The sequence below is a fragment of the Malaclemys terrapin genome, chromosome 6 (assembly GCF_027887155.1).
Source record: "Malaclemys terrapin pileata isolate rMalTer1 chromosome 6, rMalTer1.hap1, whole genome shotgun sequence".
NCBI classification, from domain to species: domain Eukaryota; kingdom Metazoa; phylum Chordata; order Testudines; family Emydidae; genus Malaclemys; species Malaclemys terrapin.
In genome coordinates, this window is record NC_071510.1 from 129,817,941 (window position 1) to 129,839,739 (window position 21,799).

A 21,799-nucleotide genomic window follows, 5' to 3' on the forward strand; every position below is an offset into this window, starting at 1 on the left:
TTGACAGTCCCACATGACATTCTGATAAGCAAACCAGAAAAATGTGTTCTAGATTAAATTACTATAAAGTGGGTGCACAACTGTTTGAAAAATCGTACTCCGAGAGTAGTTATCAATGGTTTGCTATGAAACTGGGATGGTGTACCTAGTTGGGTCTAGCAGGGGTCAGTCCTGGGTCTGGTACTAGTTAATATTTTCCTGAATGACTTGGATAATGGAATAGAGGGAGTGCTTATAAAATTTGCAGATGACACCAAGTTGGGAGGGGTTGCAAGCACTGTGGAGGACAGGATTAGAATCCAGAACAACTTTGACAAATTAGAGAATTTGTTTGAATTCGGCAAGATGAAATTCAATAAAGACAAATGCAAAGTATTTCACATAGGAAGGAAAAAACAATGCACAGCTACAAAATGGGATTAACTGGCTAGGTGGTAGTACTGCTGAAAAGGATCTGGGGGTTATAGTGGATCAGAAACTGAATGGATCAACACTATGATGCAGCTGCGAAAAAGGCGAATATTCTGGGTGTATTAACAAGTGTGTTGTATGTAAGACACGGGAGGTAATTGTCCCACTCTACTCAGCACTGGTGAGGCCCCCGCTGGGGTACTATGACCAATTCTGGGTGCCGCACTTTAGGAAAGTTGTGGACAATTTGGAGAGTCCAGGGGAGAGCAACAGAAATGATCAAAGGTTTAGAAAACCTGACCTACGAGAAAAGGTTAAAAAAAAAAAGTGGGCATGTTTAGTCTTGAGAAGAGCAGACAGATTGCGGGGATCTGGTAACAGTCTTCCAATAAGTGAAGGGCTGTTATAAAGAGGACAGTGATCAATTGTTCTCCATGTCCACTGAAGATAGGACAAGAAGTAATGGGCTTAATCTGCAGCAAGGGAGATGTAGGTTAGAGATTAGGAAAAGCTTTCTAACTATAAGAGGAGTTAAACTCTGGAATAGGCTTCCAAGGGAGGTAGTGGAATCCCTGCTATTGGAGGTTTTTAATAACACATTGGACAAACACCTGTCCCGGATGGTCTAGGTTTATTTGGTCCTGCCACAGAGCAGTGGGCTGCTGGATGTGATGACTTCTCAAGGTCCCTTCCAGCCCTACATTTCCATGATTCTATGAGTGACGATGTGCGACTGGGCAGAACATTAGACCATCTCAGATATAAAATGTAGGGAAGCTACCTATCACAGGCCTAGATCAAACACAGCCCGTCTTTTGTGTATGTGTGTGATGAGCACGTACTACAAGTTAATACAAAGCTTTCCAGACCATTTGGAATAATAATTTAGATTCTACTGCAGTCTGACTTTAGGCATTTTAATTCTTAGATTCAGATTCTGCCCATGAACATGACACAAGGCTGAAATAATATATGGATTATCTGGCTCCTAAATGCTGGTAGACAAGATATGGCTGGCAGGACACACACAGCTTCTATAGTTTGATCACAGTTTCCCCCTATATTCCCTCTGTGCTCATTAGCTTCAAATGTTCGGTTTTTTATTTTGCTTAAGGCAAAAAAATAAAAAGCACATTCTGAGTCTCGCTGTAGTGGATTCTAGCCAAGAATCCTGCCTATGGTGAGACCACTCATTTCCGCAATAGATAAGGCAGGAATGTCACGTTTTATTAGCCTCCACAAACAGTGACGATGAGAGTTAATTGCAATTATTGGGAGATAATGTCGAGTTAACACCAGGTCTTGAGTAACGGCCATTGTTCCCACTGGAGTTACTGTGAAATATACATTATCTTGCAATTAACTGTGCAGTGAACATGTGTCACAACTTTATTAACATCATACATTTCTGGTCCAATCCCTAGGCTTTTAGTCCTTGCTCAGACAGCATTCCTACTGTAGCCAATGGGAGTCTTTGCGTGAGTAACGTCTATAGGATCTGGTCTTTCCTGTATTCTCTTCCTCCCTTTCTGGCAGAGTTCATTTAGTCTTTGGACAGGTACACCACTGAGGGGAGAGTCCAAGCAGCCTTCTCCATCCCTTGCTCCCCATATGTAGGAGTCAGACACCTTTATAGTCCCTGCGCTCACCTGAATATGGACTGCTCCCTCCTAGCACAGAGAGAAGGAAGAGGGGTTACCGCCTCCTTCCCCACACCATCCAACAGCTGGCCAGCTGCAGAGGAGAGCACCCATTGTTCCCTGCCAGGAGAGTGGCAGTGGGTTCATTCACACACAGTGGTATTATTCCTTCAACAGTGTGGCTCTGCTCAACCCCCACAGCCTATGCCTTCGTGGTACAATCCATCCCTTTGGTAGAACAGACTGTCTTGTGTTTTCCAGGGGTCACCCACTCCTGTCCTTTGCTCAGCAAATAGCTTCCTCCCTCTTGCTGCTCTGTCCAACTTTTCTTAATAATCACCCATTCCCCAGGTTGGTTTGGTTTTGCCCTCTATGATATCCAGCTTCTCCTTCAGACGGTTATGGCAGAGGTGGTGGAGAAGTGAAGCTAACAACTTGCCAAAATAAAATAGCCAAGGGTTCTTCTAGATAAGAAAGAGAGGATGGAGTTAGCTACCACATGAGAGCTAATTCTCATACACTGAGCGCTAATCCTGACCTAACCATGATCTTTATTCCAGATGCAGGTTAACACCTTTTACCGTGAGTTAGCTGGTTGCGGTTTACATTGGGATGTCTGGGATTGGTTCTGTGTGACATTGGCAAATCACTTTATCTCTCTATCTTAACATCCCATGCCCTGGCCCGAAGGGCTAATGTGATCCTGGGATGCATCAACAGGGGAATCTCGAGTAGGAGCAGAGAGGTTATTTTGCCCTGTCTATTTGGCATTGGTGTGACCACTGCTGGAATCCTGGGTCCAGTTCTGGTGCATGTTGATCAACGAGAAGGTTCAAAGAATAGTCACAGGCATGGTTAAAGTATTTGAAAACAAGCCTTATAGTGATAGACTCGAGGAGCTCAATCTGTTTAGCTTAACAAAGAGAAGGTTATGGAGTGATTTGATGACCGTCTGTGATACTTACATGAGGAACAAATATTTGATAATGGGCTCTTCAGTCTAGCAGAGAAAGGTCTAGAAGTTGCAGCTAGATAAATTCAGCCTGGAAATAAGGTGTACATTTAACAGTGAGGGGAATTAACCACTGGAACAATTTACCAAGGGTCGTGGTGGATTCTCCATCACTGACCATTTTTAAATCAAGACGGGATGTTTCTTCTAAAGGATCTGCTCTAGGAATTATTGTAGGGCAGTTCTATGACCTGTGTTCTACAGGAGGTCAGACTAGATCGGGGTGGCCAAACGTACTGACCCTCCGAGCTGCATAGAATAATCTTCAGAAGTTCGAGAGCCAGGTGTGCCAGCTGGAGCTCGGGGCTTCTGCCCCACATGGGAGGCACCTGCCCCACTACTGCTGAAGCCCCGAACCCCAGAGGCACTCCCTGCAGGGTTGAAGTCTTGAGACCCCCCTCCCTGCTGGGCAGAAGCCCCTAGCCCCACCACCCCACTGCAGGGCAGAAGCCCTGAGCTTCCCAGCCCCCACCAGTCTGGTAGGCGGAGAATGGGGGGAGGACTGGGGGGGACTCTGCGAGCCGCATTTTAACTGTAAAAGAGCCACTTGTGGCTCGCAAGCTGCAGTTTGGCCACTCCTGGAGTAGATGATCACAGTGGTCCCTCCTTGCCTTCAGAGTAACAGCCGTGTTAGTCTGTATCCGCAAAAAGAAGAACAGGAGTACTTGTGGCACCTTAGAGACTAACAAATTTATTAGAGCATAAGCTTTCGTGGACTACAGCCCACTTCTTCGGATGCATATAGAATGGAACATATAATGAGGAGATATATATACACACATACAGAGAGCATAAACAGGTGGGAGTTGTCTTACCAACTCTGAGAGGCCAATTAATTAAGAGGAAAAAAAAAAAAAAAAAACTTTTGAAGTGATAATCAAGCTAGCCGAGTACAGACAGTGTGATAAGAAGTGTGAGAGTACTTACAAGGGGAGATAGTCAACGTTTGTAATGGCTCAGCCATTCCCAGTCCTTATTCAAACCGGAGTTGATTGTGTCTAGTTTGCATATCAATTCTAGCTCTGTAGTCTCTCTTTGGAGTCTGTTTTTGAAGTTTTTCTGTTGTAATATAGCCACCCGCAGGTCTGTCACTGAATGACCAGACAGGTTAAAGTGTTCTCCCACTGGTTTTTGAGTATTTTGATTCCTGATGTCAGATTTGTGTCCATTAATTCTTTTGCGTAGAGACTGTCCGGTTTGGCCAACGTACATGGCAGAGGGGCATTGCTGGCACATGATGGCATAGATCACATTGGTAGATGTGCAGGTGAACGAGCCCCTGATGGTATGGCTGATGTGATTAGGTCCTATGATGATGTCACTTGAATAGATATGTGGACAGAGTTGGCATCGGGGTTTGTTACAAGGATAGGTTCCTGGGTTAGTGGTTTTGTTCAGTGATGTGTGGTTGCTGGTGAGTATTTGCTTTAGGTTGGGGGGTTGTCTGTAAGCGAGGACAGGTCTGTCTCCCAAGATCTGTGAGAGTATGGCCTCTCAGAGTTGGTAAGACAACTCCCACCTGTTTATGCTCTCTGTATGTGTGTATATATATCTCCTCATTATATGTTCCATTCTATATGCATCCGAAGAAGTGGGCTGTAGTCCACGAAAGCTTATGCTCTAATAAATTTGTTAGTCTCTAAGGTGCCACAAGTACTCCTGTTCTTCTTTTTGCGGATACAGACTAACACGGCTGTTACTCTGAAACTTGTCATTATGCAAGGCACTGCATTTAGCCGTATGGAATGGAAATCCATCAACCTCATGAAAAAACTCGTACAGATACAGACAGACATCATCTTCCTTTCCAAATGCAAGCAGATGGACATCATACCAAAAGGACTAAAGGTAAAAAATCCATTACAATCTACATATCACACAGACTATGCTGAGAGACTGTGTCACACACTCTCAAAGAAACTGCGAAACCACCTGATCAGCATCCTATACAGCAAACAGGGAAAGATTAAGAATGAGCTCTCAGAACTGGATACTCTCATAAGAAACCAACCTTCCACACAAACTTCCTCATGGATAGACTTTACAAAAACTAGACAAGCCATTTACAAGACAAACTTTGCCTCTCTACAAAGGAAAAAGGACACTAAACTATCTAAACTGCTACATGCCACAAGCAGCCACAACAGTAGTTCCCTTAACCCACCCAGCAATATTGTTAATCTTTCCAGCTATACTCTTAGCCCAGCAGAAGAGTCTGTCCTATCTCGGGGCCTCTCCTTTTGTCCCTCCAGACCCATGAATATGATACAGTTCTGCGGTGACCTAGAATCCTACTTTCGACGTCTCCGACTCAAAGAATATTTCCAACATACCTCTGAACAGCATACTAACCCACAGAATCCTCCCTACCAGCACTACAAAAAAAAGGATTCTGCATGGACTCCTCCGGACGGTCGAAACAACAGACTGGATTTCTACATAGATTGCTTCCGTCGACGTGCAAAGGCTGAAATTGTGGAAAAGCAACATCACTTGCCACATAACCTCAGCCATGCTGAACACAACGCCATCTACAGCCTCAGAAACAACCCTGACATCATAATCAAAAAGGCTGACAAAGGAGGTGCTGTCGTCATCATGAATAAATTGGAATATGACCAGGAGGCTGCTAGACAGCTCTCTAACACCACATTCTACAGGCCATTATCCTCTGATCCCACTGAGGATTACCTAAAGAAACTACACCATCTGCTAAAAAAACTCCCTGACAAAGCACAGGAACAAATCCGTACAGACACATGCCTAGAACCCCGACCAGGGGTATTCTATTTGCTACCCAAGATCCATAAACCTGGATATCCTGGACGCCCCATCATCTCAGGCATTGGCACCCTAACATCAGGCTTGTCTGGTTATGTAGACTCTGTCCTAAGACCCTACGCTACCAGCACTCCCAGCTATCTTCGAGACACCACTGACTTCCTGAGGAAACTACAATCCATCGGTGATCTTCCAGAAAACACCATCCTGGCCACTATGGACGTAGAAGCCCTCTACACCAATATTCCACACAAAGATGGACTACAAGCTATCAGGAACAGTATCCCTGATAATGTCACAGCTAACCTGGTGGCTGAACTTTGTGATTTTGTCCTCACCCACAACTATTTCACATTTGGGGACAATATATACCTTCAAGTCAGCGGCACTGCTATGGGTACCCGCATGGCCCCACAATATGCCAACATTTTTATGGCTGACTTAGAACAACGCTTCCTTAGCTCTCGTCCCCTAACGCCCCTACTCTACTTGCGCTACATTGATGACATCTTCATCATCTGGACCCATGGAAAAGAAGCCCTTGAGGAATTTCACCATGATTTCAATAATTTCCATCCCACCATCAACCTCAGCCTAGATCAATCCACACAAGCGGTCCATTTCCTGGACACTACTGTGCTAATAAGCGATGGTCACATCAATACCACCCTATACCGGAAACCTACTGACCGCTACACTTACCTACATGCCTCCAGCTTCCATCCAGGACACACCACACGATCCATTGTCTACAGCCAAGCTCTAAGATATAACCGCATTTGCTCCAATCCCTCGGATAGAGACAAGCACCTACAAGATCTCTATCAAGCATTCTTAAAACTACAATACCCACCTGCTGAAGTGAAAAAACAGATTGACAGAGCCAGACGAGTACCCAGAAGTCACCTCCTACAAGACAGGCCCAACAAAGAAAATAACAGAACACCACTAGCTGTCACCTTCAGCCCCCAACTAAAACCTCTCCAGCGCATCATCAGAGATCTACAACCTATCCTGAAAGATGATCCTTTACTCTCACAGATCTTGGGAGACAGACCTGTCCTCGCTTACAGACAACCCCCCAACCTAAAGCAAATACTCACCAGCAACCACACATCACTGAACAAAACCACTAACCCAGGAACCTATCCTTGTAACAAACCCCGATGCCAACTCTGTCCACATATCTATTCAAGTGACATCATCATAGGACCTAATCACATCAGCCATACCATCAGGGGCTCGTTCACCTGCACATCTACCAATGTGATCTATGCCATCATGTGCCAGCAATGCCCCTCTGCCATGTACGTTGGCCAAACCGGACAGTCTCTACGCAAAAGAATTAATGGACACAAATCTGACATCAGGAATCAAAATACTCAAAAACCAGTGGGAGAACACTTTAACCTGTCTGGTCATTCAGTGACAGACCTGCGGGTGGCTATATTACAACAGAAAAACTTCAAAAACAGACTCCAAAGAGAGACTACAGAGCTAGAATTGATATGCAAACTAGACACAATCAACTCCGGTTTGAATAAGGACTGGGAATGGCTGAGCCATTACAAACGTTGACTATCTCCCCTTGTAAGTACTCTCACACTTCTTATCACACTGTCTGTACTCGGCTAGCTTGATTATCACTTCAAAAGTTTTTTTTTTTTTTTTTTTTTTTTTTTTTTTTTTTTTTTTTTCCTCTTAATTAATTGGCCTCTCAGAGTTGGTAAGACAACTCCCACCTGTTTATGCTCTCTGTATGTGTGTATATATATCTCCTCATTATATGTTCCATTCTATATGCATCCGAAGAAGTGGGCTGTAGTCCACGAAAGCTTATGCTCTAATAAATTTGTTAGTCTCTAAGGTGCCACAAGTACTCCTGTTCTTCCTCCTTGCCTTGGAATCTATGGATCTGTAAAGTGGGCAAATAGTACTTTCTTCCTCCCACCCTTTGTCTCTCCGGTCTATTTTGATTGTAAGCTCTTTGGGGCAGTGGCTGTCTCTCACTGGGTATGCCTTTACTGTGGAATTGAGTTACTACACATGAGTGTCTCCACTGGACATACGGCACAGGGTAACTCAAACCAGACTTGAGTTACTGCATGCACAGGGGCTCTAGGCTTTCTGTGGGCACATCCCTTGGTTCTGAGTGCAGCACTAGTGGGAGCTGCTCTGTGAAATCCATCACAGGTTATTGCCGGGGAAGTAATCTGTCCTTTCTGGGCATGAGGGCAGAAGTGGCATTAGCCTGTCGACTCCTTACCCTGCACCACAGTTTTATGTCTGTGTTCTGGCATAAAGGCTTGGAGCTCACTCACAATAATGACCTGTACCAAACATCGATTTTAGTGGAATTCTCATTTTGGGAACAGGAGGGAGAGATAGGGTCCGAGATGTGGTGGAGGGCCTTTTGGGCAGCAATTTGCTTTGCTAAGGAGATCACAGAGGCTGCATTGGGATGGAGGAGTGGAGACAGCTCATGCAGATTTTCATAGCTGAGTTATCTCCTATCCTGGCTGGCAGTTCTGGAGCAGAGCCATTAGCACTGAGTGGTGGGACTGCGTTGTCATACAGACGAGGAGAGACAAGCAGTGGGTCCAGAACTTTTGCCTGAGTAAGGCCAACTTCCTGGAACTGTCAGAGGAGCTAGCCCCAGCCTTCAATGCCAGGATCTGCATTTAAGACAGGCCATATCAGTCCAGAAGCAGGTTGCTCTTGCTGTCTGGAAGCTGGCCACCCCAGGCTGCGACAGGTTGGTGGTTATTCAGTTTGGCATTAGGAAGTCAACTGTCGGTGCTGTGGTGATGGAGGTTTCTGAAGCAATTAAAATTTTGCTTCACACACAGATGGTTAAGATTGGAAATGTCTATAAGAACGGCCATCCTGGGTCAGACCAATGGTTCATCTAGCCCAGTAGCCTGTTTTCAAACAGTGGTCGTTGCCAGATGCTTCAGAGGCAGTTGCCCTATCTGGCGGGCATACCATGGATTTATATAGTGGCATTATGATATTTTCTTATTAGCTATGCCTTTCCTAATGGTTCCTAACATTCTGTTATCTTTTTTCACTGCTACTGCACACTGAGCAGATGTTTTCAGAGACATATCCACAGTGACGCCAAGATCTTTCTTGAGTGGTAACGGCTAATTTAAACCCCTTCGTTTTGTATGTGTAGTTGTGTATATATATGTATGTTACTTTGCATTTATCAACATTGAATTTCATCTGCCATTTTGTTGCCCCATCACTCAGTTTTGTGAGATTCCTTTGTAGCTCTTTGCAGTCTGCTTTGGACTAACCTATTTTGAGTAATTTTCTATCATCTGCAAACTTTGCCACTTCTCTGTTTATCCCCTTTTTGCCAGATCATTTATGAATATGTTGAACAGCACTGGTCCCAGTACAGATCCTTTGTGGGACCCAGCTATTTACCTCTCAATTTTGTGAAAACTAACCATTTATTCCTACCCTTTTACTATCTTTTAACCAATTATTGATCCATAAGAGGACCTTATCCCAAAACTCCTTATTTTGTTTAAGAGCCTTTGGTGAGGAACCTGGTCAAAGTCCTTCTGAAAGTCCAAATGCACTATATCCATTGGGTCACCCTTATCTGCATGTTTGTTAACCCCTCAAATAATTCTAATAGATTGGTGAGGCATGATTTCCCTTTACAAAAGCTGTGTTGATTCTTCCCCAACACATTGTGTTCATCTCTGTGTCTGACAATTAAATTACTAGAGATATCCTATCTCCTAGAAGTGGAAGGGATCTTGAAAGGTCATCAAGTCCAGCCCCCTGCCTTCACTAGCAAGACCAAGTACTGATTTTACCCCACATCCCTAAGTGGCCCCCTCAAGGATTGAACTCACAACCCTGGGTTTAGCAGGTCAATGCTCAAACCAATGAGCTATCCCTCCCCCCGTATTATAATTTCAACTAGTTTGCCCTGTACTGAAGGTAAATTTACCAGTCTGTAGTTGTTAGGATCACCTCTGGAGCCTCTTGTAAAAATCAGCATTGTATTAGCTATCTGCCAGTCATATGGTACAGAGACTGATTTCAGCGATGGGTTATATACCATAGTTAGTAGTTCTGCCATTTCACATTTGAGTTCCTTCAGAACTCTTGGGTGAATCCCATCTGGTCCTGGTGACTTATTCCTATTTAATTTATCGAATTGTTCCAAAACCTCCTCTATTGACAGCTCTGGAACAGTTCATCAAATGTGTGAGCTAAAGGAATGGCTCAGGTGTGGGAATCTCCCTCACATCCTCAGCTGTGAAGATCGATGCAAAGAATTCATTTAGCTTCTCCACTATAGTCTTGTCTTCCTTGAGTGCTTCTTTAGCGCCTTGATTGTCCAGTGGCCCCACTGATTCTTTGGCAGGCTTCCTGCTTCTGCTTCCTCAAAAATTGCTGGTTTTGTCTTTTGCTAAAAAAACAAGGCGTCCGGTGGCACCTTAAAGACTAACAGATTTATTTGGGCATAAGCTTTCATGGGTAAAAAACCACACTTCTTCAGATGCATGTCTTTTGCTCTTCAAATGCTTTTTTTGGCCTGCCTAATTATACTTTTACACTTGACTTGCCAGAGTTTATGCTCCTTTCAACTTTCCTCAGTAGGATTTGACTTCCAGTTTTTAAAGGATTCCTTGTCTCCAACTGCCTCTTTTATTCAGCTGTTTAACCCATGATGGCTTTTTGGGGGTCCTCTTACTGTTTTTTTATTTGGGGTACACATTTAGTTTGAGCCTGTATCATGGTGTTTTTTAAAAAGTTTCCATACAGCTTGAAGGCATTTCACTCTTGTAACTGTTCCTTTTAATTTCCTTTTAACTAGCTTCCTCATTTTTGTGTCGTTCCCCTCTTTGAAGTTAAATGCTATTGTGGTGGATTTCTTTGGTATTTTCCCCTGTACAAGGATACTGAATTTAATTATATTATGGTCGGTATTACCGAGCGGTTCAGTTATATTCATCTGTTGAACCAGTTCCTGTGCTCCACTTAGGACTAACTCAAGAATTGCCTCTCCCATTGTGGATTCCAGGACTAGCTGCTCCAAGAAGCAGTCATTAACTGTATCTAGAAATTTTATCTCTGCATCCCGTCCTGAGGCGTCATGTACCCAGTCAATATGAGGATAGTTAAATCCCCCATAATTGTTGAGTTTTCTGTTTTTGTAGCCTTTCTAATCTCCCTGTGCATTTCGCACTCACCATCACCATCTTGGTCAGATGGTCAATATCATATTCCTACTGCTAGACTCTTATTTATCAAGCATGGAATTTCTAGCCATAACGACTCTATGGTACCGGGTGAATCATTTTAAGATTTTTACTATATTTGACTGTGCTTTCTTTCCACTCCCCCACCAGCACAACCTACTCTGTCATTCCTGTATATTTTGTACCCTGGTATTACTGTGTCCCATTGATTATCATTGTTCCCCCAAGTTTCTGTGATGCCTATTATATCAATATCTTCATTTAATACCAGGTACTCAAGTTCATTCGAGTTCATTCATCTTAGTATTTAGACATCTAGCATTTGTATACAAGCATTTATAAAATTCGTCAGTATTTAGTTGTCTGTCTTCATATGATGTATTTGAATGGGACTTTTTCATCTGATTGTTTCTCTTCAGTTTCTACCTCTATCTTATCAACTTCTATTCTCTCCTCTTTACTAGGATATAGAGAATCCCCTTTAATAGATCCTCCTCCAAGGGGATGCTCTGCACTTGTTGGCTTCACCCCAGTCCTTAGTTTAAAAACTCCTCTATGATCTTTTTAATTTGACATGCCAGCAATCTGGTTCTGTTTTGGTTTAGGTGGAACCATCCTTCCTTTATAGGCTCCTCCTTTCTCAAAAAGTTCCCCAGTTCCTAAATTCCACCATCTTCTCATCCACACATTGAGACCCTGCAGTTCTGCCTGTCTAACTGGCCCTGCGCGTGGAACTGGAAGCATTTCAGAGAATGCTACCATGGAGGTCATGGACTTTAATCTCTTACCTAGCAGCCTAAATGTGGCCTCCAGAACTTCTATCCTACCGTTCCCTATCTCATTGGTAACTACATGTACTACGACCATGGGCTTCTCTTCTGCACATAAGTCTATCTAGATATCTTGAGAGGTCCGCAACCTTCGTACCCAACAGGCAATTAACCAGGCAGTTCTCTCGGTCATCACAAACCCAACTATAGATATTTCTAATAATCGAATGCCCCATTACTATTTCCTGTCTCTTCCTAGTAACCGGGGTCCATTTCCCCAGAGGAGTATCCTCAATGCAAGAGGATATCACATCATCTGGAAGGAGGGTCCCAACTATGGGATCAATTCACTCCGCTCCAGCTTTATGTTTTCCTTCCCTGAGACTTTCATCTTCCTCAGACAGCACAGAGGCTGTCAGACTGGGAGTGGGATTGCTCTACTGTGTCCCAGAAAGTCTCCTCTATGTATTTCTCTGTCTCCCTCAGCTCCTCCAGTTCAGTCACTCTGGTCTCAAGAACCCATAGTCGGTCTTTGAGGGCCGTGAGTTGCTTGAACCAAATGCATACTATGTCACCTGCCCACAAGGCAGGTAATCCTACCTGCTGCATTCAGTGCAATAAACTGGATAGCCCCCGCTCTGCTGCTGGACATCTGCCTGCATTGTTTTTACTCTTGCAGGGCTTTTTGGGGTGGAGGGCAGTGGCGTAGCCAGCTTCTAAGAGGAGGGGGAGCAAACATAAAAAAGGCGCCCCCCTTGGCTCCTCCTCTGGACACGCCACCCTTGGCTCCTCCTCTGGCCGCTCCGCGCCCCCCCCCCCAGCTCCTCCTCTGGCCACACCGCCCCTCTCCTCCACCCCCCATGGCTCCTCTGGCCCTGCCGTGCCACCCCGTGGCCCCCCCTTCGTTCCTCCGGCCGCGGCTGCTGGCCGCCATGCTTTGGCGCGCCCTCCCGCTCCTCCGGCCACGCCCCCACGCTCCTCCGGCCGCGCCCGCCACCCCCCCCCCATGGCTGCCGGCCGCACTGGCAGCCGCCAGCCTGCGTCCCCCCCTCCCCCCGCTCCTCCGGCCGCTTTTGGAAAGGCGGGGGAAGCGACTGCTTCCTCTGTACCCCGCTAGCTACGCTACTGGGGCGGGCAGGTTTATTGGCCTACGGTTAGAGAATATTTGTTAGGTATGTCTGGCTCTCTCACTTCCTCTCTAAACTCCCTTGCAAAACTCCACTGTTTGCTAGATCCTCTGGTCACTTAGCAGCTGGCTTTTTAAACCCCAGTTCTCCCTGACTTAGTCCCACCCCCTTGTCAAGGGATCCTAAAAGGCTGTACTGAAACAATCATGTCTTTGAGTGAATGGGTTTCCCGAACTCTGCTGACACCAGCCCAGTTGTCACACATGGCCCCTCCCCCAATGCGCACATGATTATGCTGGCCACAGAGAGAGCTTTCATGAAGACCATTGCGGGATTCATAGATTCATAGATTCTAGGACTGGAAGGGACCTCGAGAGGTCATCGAGTCCAGTCCCCTGCCCGCATGGCAGGACCAAATACTGTATGAGCAGGGTACATGATGCTAGCGTGTTCCAAAGATCCATCCTTTTTGAATTTGGACAAGCTAGGAGTTTATTCCCACCCAATGATATAGCTATCAACAGGATATCTGTGCCCACTAATATTTTGGGAGACCCAGCCTCTCTTCTACTTCCCTGGCTCATGAGATCCTTGAGCAGAGGAGGCCTCTGAAGGAAAATCCTCCATGTATACCAAGGAGCTGTCTTGTTGTCTGGTGAGTGATGGGTGGATAATGACTAGAGGAGACTAGAGGGAAGGGTGGGATAGACGGTTTTGCTCTGCTGAGAAACCTGGCAGATCAATTTGAAGTTCCTGCTGCATGAGAAGTTCTCCTGCACCATTACCCAGGAATGGACTAAAAGTCAGGTCAATATAAACAGGCTACAGAGCTAGGATACTGCAGCATAGAACAACCCCAAACATATCTTTGCAACCTCTCTCCCACGTGTGGCAGCTGCACAGCAGACCTGTATTTCCAAGAGACGTGATACCGCCAGGAGCTGGTTGTTGGACTGGTTTCCGAGGCCAGTGTTGTTTTGTGAAGTTTTGGCTGCTTCTGAAAATCCTCTAATACTAATGGTGGTTTGAGAAGAAGCACACTGCTGTACATACACTCAGCAGCTATGCTTGTCCTGCCCCTCCCTCTGTTTGCTGCCACAGCTCATCTTATATTAATAATCCTGGCTCAGCACACATGCATCAGGGTACGCCACAATGAATCACTGCTAGCATTTTTTACCGCTTGGTATCCACCTTGGAGCGCATGTGTTTTCACACCCTGGCCCGGTGCCCCACTCTGGATGGACCCCAATCTGTTGTGATTGGAGCCAGGGGGGTACACTGCATCCTAGTGACTGATCACTGTTCCTCTCTCTGGGTCTCTCAGGCATACTTCCAGTTGCAGACTCAATGTCTGACATCTACCTTGGGCAGAGGGACCCAGCAGTCCGGCCACTTGGACCCTGGAACCAGTGCCTCCGTGCTCCCAAGCATCCAGTGACTTGGCCACCTTTCTCCAGAATGCACCTGGCTGTGGGAGCTCTGGTTTGCTAGTTAAACCCTTCAGGGACAACATGGCAACAAAGTGATGCACACAGGCTTCCTTAAGCACAGACACTTTACTCTTAAATCAGAAGAGTTTCAGACCTATGGAATATAATACAGAGTCCTGAAGGCAACCCCTCTGGTGCGATCATCTCGGGAGTCCTGAGGTTTGGTCAGCATCCGTAGGCCAGGCAGAGTCTCTCTTGCTTTTGCTCTCCTCAGAAATTTCTGCTTACAAGTGGTGTTGGAATGGCCCCTTGCTCAGAGAAGCAGCCTCTTGAAATAAAGTCTCTCCTTTTTTGGACAGGTGGTCAGGCAGAGAAACTGCAGTTCTCCCCCCAAGTTCTTAGACCGGGGAGTTCTAACCCCTCCTCTCAGACAGGTTTCTGTGTAAAGTCCTTTCAAAGACAAAGGCCCTGCTGGTAGAAAACCCATTGTTCCAGTAGGGAAGAGTCATTCAGGATTGATGGCTCTTGAAGGCTCTCTCATTGTTAGCCTCTTTGAGACTTTCCACCCTCAAGCACCACCTCAAAGTGTCCCCTTGAATACTGCGTACAGATGTGGCCTCCTCATCTCAAAAAAGATATACTGGCGTTAGAAAAGGTTCAGAGAAGGGCAACTAAAATGATTAGGGGTTTGGAACGGGTCCCATATGAGGAGAGATTAAAGAGGTTAGGACTTTTCAGCTTGGAAAAGAGACTAAGGGGGGATATGATAGAGGTCTATAAAATCATGAGTGATGTAGAGAAAGTAAATAAGGAAAAGTTATTTACTTGTTCCCATAATACAAGAATTAGAGGCCAGCAAATGAAATGAATGGGCAGCAGGTTTAAAACAAATAAAAGGAAGTTCTTCACACAGCGCACAGTCAACTTGTGGAACTCCTTGCCTGAGGAGGTTGTGAAGGCTAGGACTATAACAGCGTTTAAAAGAGAACTGGATAAATCCATGGAGGTTAAGTCTGTTAATGGCTATTAGCCAGGATGGGTAAGGAAGGGTGTCCCTAGCCTCTGTTTGTCAGAGGGTGGAGATGGATGGCAGGAGAGAGATCACTTTATCTGTTCGGTTCACTCCCTCTGGAGCACCTGGCATTGGCCACTGTCGGTAGACAGGATACTGGGCTAGATGGACCTTTGGTCTGACCCAGTGTGGCCATTCTTATGTTCTTACGTTCTGTAGATTGCCCTTGTCAAGATGAGACTAAGGCCTTGTCTACACTACAGACCTTACAGCAGCACAGTTCTCCCATGTAGCTGCTCTATGCCAACGGGAGAGAGCTCTCCTGCTGGCATAATTAAATCACCACCACCGAGTGGCGGTAGCTATGTTGTCTGTCCACACCGGCGCTTTTGTCGGTGATACATATGTTGGTCACGGGTATGTTTTCTTCATACCCTTGACAGACAAAAGTGCTAGTGTAGACAAAGTCTAACTTTCAACACCACCTGGATGACTTAACTCGGGATGGAAGTTACTATATAAAGTGAAGTGACAATCACAAAATGGAGTTCACAGTGTGACACAAACATACCCATAATCTGTTCCAACGTGGCTGGGAAAGGGTGTCGGGGGGAGGAAATTAGTGGTTCTGCCACCTTCAAGTCAGGCTACAGGAGCCACTGCATAAAAAGCCTGCACTACAGTAATAGAAGTTGGTCCTAAAAGGCAACAATGGCCCCTAGTGTTGTCAGAACCTCACTAATTATAACAATAATAGCAGGATGCTACTTGATCAGCTCAAGCAATGCTGGTTCCTCTGCCACATCCCCCTGGGTCTGTTTCTCCAGCTCCTCTCCAAAGGGGCCCTGGGAGTCCTGGGCGAAGTAGCTTCTGTTCCTCCTTCAGCTGAGATCACTATAGCCACGGCCAGTCCTGGCTTCAGCTCCTCTTCCAGGTCCTCAGTGTTCAGTCACCCACACACATCACCCAGCTCCAGGCTTGGGACACTGCTGGGCACCTGGTTCAACTCTTCATGGAAGGGGAACTTTCTAGGGGAGTTACCTGACGGGGAGTTCTTGTCCTTTGCATGGTAGCACAGGCTGTTCAGGGATCTCATCTCCCATCACTGAGGTGCAGTGCAGTGGTCCCTTCCTCAGCTAGCTTCACGGAAATAACATGATAAGACTTTGGATTTCGGATCCAGGACCCCAAATCATAGGTCCTGCTGGCCTCACACCAGAGGTCCCCAAGAACTTTGGTGTCAGCCTGAGGCCAGCGAGCGGCACGCTGGGAGGACGCTCTCTTGTATGCCATCTGAGCTGAACAAGTGCAATAGGAGCATTATACGAGGGTTTTAGATACAGAGAACCATGTGCTAAGGCAGGGTGCGGATGCCGGAACGGGCTATTTATAGTGCCTGGAGTAGGTTGGTAGTCACAACAAGGGCTCCAGGGGGAGTTTGAGGAAGGCTTTGGGGGACTATCCACAGTTAAATGGACCCTAACTGCATCCACACAGCACGCTGTAGCTTGAGCATCAGCAGCACTTCGACTTATATTTCCTGACAGGCCAGCTAGCTCCAGTTTAAAGCAGCACCATGCTTGGGCTGCAGATTTGTGTGTGTGGACGAGAGTTGGGTTAGGGGCAACATGAGTTCTAGCTCATGTTAACTTTGACAACCCCACTAAGTGCATGTCCCGTGATTAGCACAATGGCACTATCATTGTGGGTGAGGCCTCCAGCTGCTACCTGTCATGGAGTCACTGGGGCGATGCTCTGGAACTACTCCCTACGAAGCCAGTCAGGACTCTGGGGGAGCCTCCTCTCTCTGAGCAGACTGTCTCCAGGGCAAGAAGCTTACAGAGCTTCCACCTTCCTGGGTCTGACCTCGGAGCTTTCAGCATCCCCTTCCCCCCATCCGCTTCCCACAGCGAGTCCGCCCGGGGGGGATCCTGGGGGAGCCAGAGGGTCCTGCACCCCAGTTCCGCAGTCAGACATGACTCTCAGCCAGCCAGTAAAACAGAAAGTTTATTAGAAGACAGGAACACAGTTCAAAACAGAGCTTATAAGTACAGAGAACAGGATCCCTCAGTCAGGTCCATCTTGGGGCCAGGGGGGCCAGAGCCCCAACTGGCCCCCCTCCATTTCCCCAGCCAGCTCCAAACTGAAACTCTCCAGCCCCTCTTCTGGCCTTTGTCTCTTTCCCGGGCCAGGAGGTCACCTGATCTCTTTGTTCTCCAACACCTTCAGTTGGCACCTTTGCAGGGGAGGGGCCCAAGCCATCAGTTGCTAGGAGACAGGGTGTCAGCCATTCTCTATGCAGACAGCATCACACTGGCCCTGTGAGGCTCTGTAGCAATCACACACCCTTATCCCACCACCTAGAGACTTAAGAAAGGCATAGGGGAAACTGAGGCACCCACACAGTATTCAGAGAAAACATTAAGAGCATTCCCACTTCGTCACACTACCCCAAGCAATCAGCATCACGATTGGGTGAGATTTAATCACATGCGCCAGCTTCCTCCGGGCTCCGGGAGTGCTCAACCCCCCTGCCCTGCCCCAGGTTCTGCCCCTACTAGCCCTCAAACCCCCATCCCTGCCCCACCTCTTCCCACCCCCGCTCGGCACTAGGCTCTGCCCCCCCTCCACCCCTTTCCCCAAGCCCCCACCCCTGTCCCACCTCTTCCTGCCCAGTTCTGACCCCTCTCCTGAGCGCACCCCATTCCCGCTCCTCCTCCTCACCACTAGAGCCTCCTGCATGCCATGGAACAGCTGATCCTGGCGGCTGGGAGGCGCTGGGAGGAAGGAGGAGGAGTTGATCAGCAGGGCCGCAGGCAGGTGGGAGGCGCTGGGGGGGAAGGGGGACAGCTGGCTGCCGGTGGGTGCTAAGTACCCACTCATTTTTTTGTTTTGTGTTGGTTCAGTGCCAAGCACAATGGGGCCTGGTCCATGAGTGGGGCAGCTAGGCCCTACCGCGATCCAAAGAATACCGAAGAATGGTGCAGGTTCGGTGATGTCTAAAGCAACAGAGTTCCTGCTAGGGGTTCGGGCTTGAACAGTTTTATATTGTGTATTTCAGTTCTAGTTCCAATGAAATATTCATTAGTATACTGTGCTTGTTCACATAATTTTCCTATTAATTAGTGTTTCATCTCTTTTTATTGTGTTATTAAGGCCCTAAATATTGGAAAGCACTGCAGTAAAAGATAATCAGCATATTGGAAAACATTCTGGGGCTTGTGCATCACTCTGCGTACTGATCTTGTGTTAGAATCTGATTGCCTTGTTACTTCAAATATTTGAGCTGGGGATTAAAGGGCTGTGAGGCTGGTAGCGAAAGGTCCAGGCCTACTCACGTTCAAATCAATTGGAGCTTTGCCATGGACTTCAGGGAAGGACCCCATCTGTGGTCTGTCTGCCAAAGAAAGTGATCAGAGCCCCTACACACGAGTTATTCTCCAGGGCCTTGCCCTGTTTTAAATGGACTGTAGGAAGCAATCCTACCCTCGGCCCCAGCAGATGGATTTAGATGGGACCTAATGGGTCCTTTGTCTTTCTGTGATTCTGTGCGTGGTGTTTTTTGCAGAATGGATGTTCTCGCTTGATTAATCCCTTTTGTGTTTGCTGCCTTTGTTCCCCAGGCCCATGTGTTTGATCTGAGCATTAATAAATACGAAGCGATCTGCAGCCAGCCTGTTGTGGCCAAGAAGAAAAACAAAATCACCCATGTCCAGTTTAACCCCATCTACCCCATTATCATTATCGGAGATGACCGAGGCCACGTCACCTGCCTGAAACTCTCCCCCAACCTGCGCAAGATGCCTAAGGTAAGCAAGTGGTTAATTCCTATAAATGTAAAGCACCGTGTCACAGTGCATAGGACACAGGAGACGTAGGGTCCAGTCCTAGATCTGACGCTGCCTTGTTGTGTGGCCATATGCAGGATGGTAAATCTCTGATAAACGGAGATTTCTCGTTGTGGAGTATGGCGTTTAGGTTAGGTTAGTTTACCCACTTATTTTTTTCCCACTACACCGCTGTCCTTATGCAGATCACTTCCTCTCTCTGCACCTCAACTTCCCCATCTGTAAAATGGGGATAATGTTACTGAACCTCTCTTGCAGAACACTTTGAGATCTACAGATGGGAAATGCTATATATGTGCTAAGTACTAACGAATGACGGTTGGGGAGTCGAGTCCCTACTCTCTGTTACTGTAGGAGGAAGAGAGTTCAAATCCCTTTATGACAGTTGGAAGGATGCTTCATTTTACAAAGAAATAATCTCATGTGAGCAGGTGATTTCCTTGCTGTGCTCCAAACACAGGCCGCATACACGCGTAGCACGTCAAAAGCAACCCTCTTCCCGAGGTTTTGGTTTTATTCACAAAAACTCAAACTGAGACAAAATAAAATCCTGCCTAGGCACGGCTGCTCCCAGGGATCCTCCCAAAGGATTGCACAGCCCAAACCCTATGTCCTCTCTCTCTGGAGAGCCATTCCACCTCACTTATATGCAGATGAGGCAACAAAGTACCTGCCTCCATGAGTCAGTAAAACCCACGTAACCCTTTCTCAGCAGGATCAATACCAGCTAATAGTGCAGGGTCCAGCAGGCAAACACTACCAACTCTTATTAAAATAAATCCCTAGGCTTCAGGTGTGTAATCCATCCAGTCAGGTCCTGGGCTGCTTTATACAGCAGAGTCCTTCTCTGTCAACCCCCTGCAATACTAGAACCCTATTATCTCTCTTTTAAGGAAGGTTTTTTTCCCATAGTCTCAGGTTTTGCAAACCAGACTCAAGAAAGCAATCTTGTTTAATGATGATGGTTTTACATTTATAAAGCACCTTTCTTCCATATGGGTCCCAAAGGGCTTTACATATTTTACTAACGGATTGTACTAATGACAGTCTGTGGCACATCCTGATCTCACGAGCATAAATGCAGAGTCATTTGATTGACTTCACTGGACACTGGGGTAAATTAGATCAGAATCTCTTCCTATATTAACATGACATCAAGAAAAATAGCCGAGTAGCAGTCCTGCTGGTAGCAAACATTATCAGGTGTCTGCGTGTCTAATATATGTGATGCTACCACGGAGAGAGACAAGCCACAACCTCAGAACAGAACATCTGGTGTGAGCTGCAATTCATCTGGGCCCAGATCCTCAAAGGTAGTTAGACCCCTAACTCCCATTGCTTTCTCCAGGAGTTACTCATCTAAATATCTTTGAGACTCTGGGCCCTCGTTCACAGCAAGTTTTTTACCTGCGGCTCCTCCTTTGGTGATTTGTTAGTTCTTCATTTGTAAACCGTTGTTTCTATTGCTGACGGTGTCTCCAAGATTGTTGTAAAATTCCACCAGACCATCAGCAGTGTGGGCTAGTGGAAATACCTCAAGCAGAGGCCACGCGGCAAACAGCATGTGCGCGCACATGCACAAATTAATCGTTTAATTGCTTTGCATACCAGTGAAATGCAGCCAACTCTGGGGTTAAATGTGGCAGCCATTTAACAGCGCACAGCAACACTCTGGCACAATTTGGAATGGAATCGCATGCCTGATTGTGCTAGCAACTAACAGCATCCTTGTGTGCAGGTATTAATATCTAAAATGGCCTTTTGAAATCCTCCTTCTTTCTTGCTTCTCTTGTTCCAAATCAGCTTTCGCAAAATCTGATTGTATGTCATTTGCAGAATCTGATTGTGCGGCATTTCGTGGCCAGTTACTGCTGACTGAGGAATGACAAGCACCATTTTTCAGGCAGTCTGAGATAGGACATAAGCAATGGACTGCTTTTTATAAGCTGTGATGTTATTAAGCTATCTGTCTGCCACTTTACTGGCCCTGTTATATTTGAAGGGACATTTAACACTGAATGAAACGTTTCTCCAAATATAAAGAGGAAAGAGGTTTATCAGGCATGAATTACAGGCAAGTACAATAGCTGATTTATTCACGTCCTCTGTCTAAAGCCAGTTCTTAATTTAAAAGGATGAAATCCCTAATAACTAATGACACTCAGTGGCTACTGCAGATTAGGGTTGCCAACATTCTAACTGCACAAATCCCAACACCCTTGTCCTGCCCCTTCCCTGAGGCCCTGCCCCTTCTCTGAGGCCCCACCCCCACTCACTCCATCCCCCCTCCCCACCCTCATTCCCTCGCTCATTTTCACTGGGCTGGGGCAGGGGTTTGGGGTGCAGGAGGAGGTGAGGGCTCTGGCTGGGGGGTGTGGGCTCTGGGTTAGTCCAGAAATGGAGGGTTCAGAGTGTGGGAGGGGGCTCCAAGCTGGGGCAGGGGATTGGGGTGTGGGCTCTGGGGTGGGGCCTGGGATGTGGGGTTTGGTGTGCAGGAGGGGGCTCTAGGCTACGGGGTGAAACCGAGGGGTTCG

At 46.6% G+C, this 21,799-nt stretch overlaps 1 protein-coding gene across 1 annotated transcript in view; it reads left to right on the forward strand.

The window, feature by feature from the left end:
- The window catches only part of DNAI1 (dynein axonemal intermediate chain 1), a 298,189-nt gene that overhangs the window by 201,644 nt on the left and 74,746 nt on the right, over nucleotides 1-21,799 (forward strand). The window contains exon 19 of the mRNA XM_054031240.1: nucleotides 19,041-19,226. Within this exon, the coding sequence (XP_053887215.1) occupies nucleotides 19,041-19,226 (186 nt within the window). The remainder of the gene's footprint in view (nucleotides 1-19,040; nucleotides 19,227-21,799) is intronic.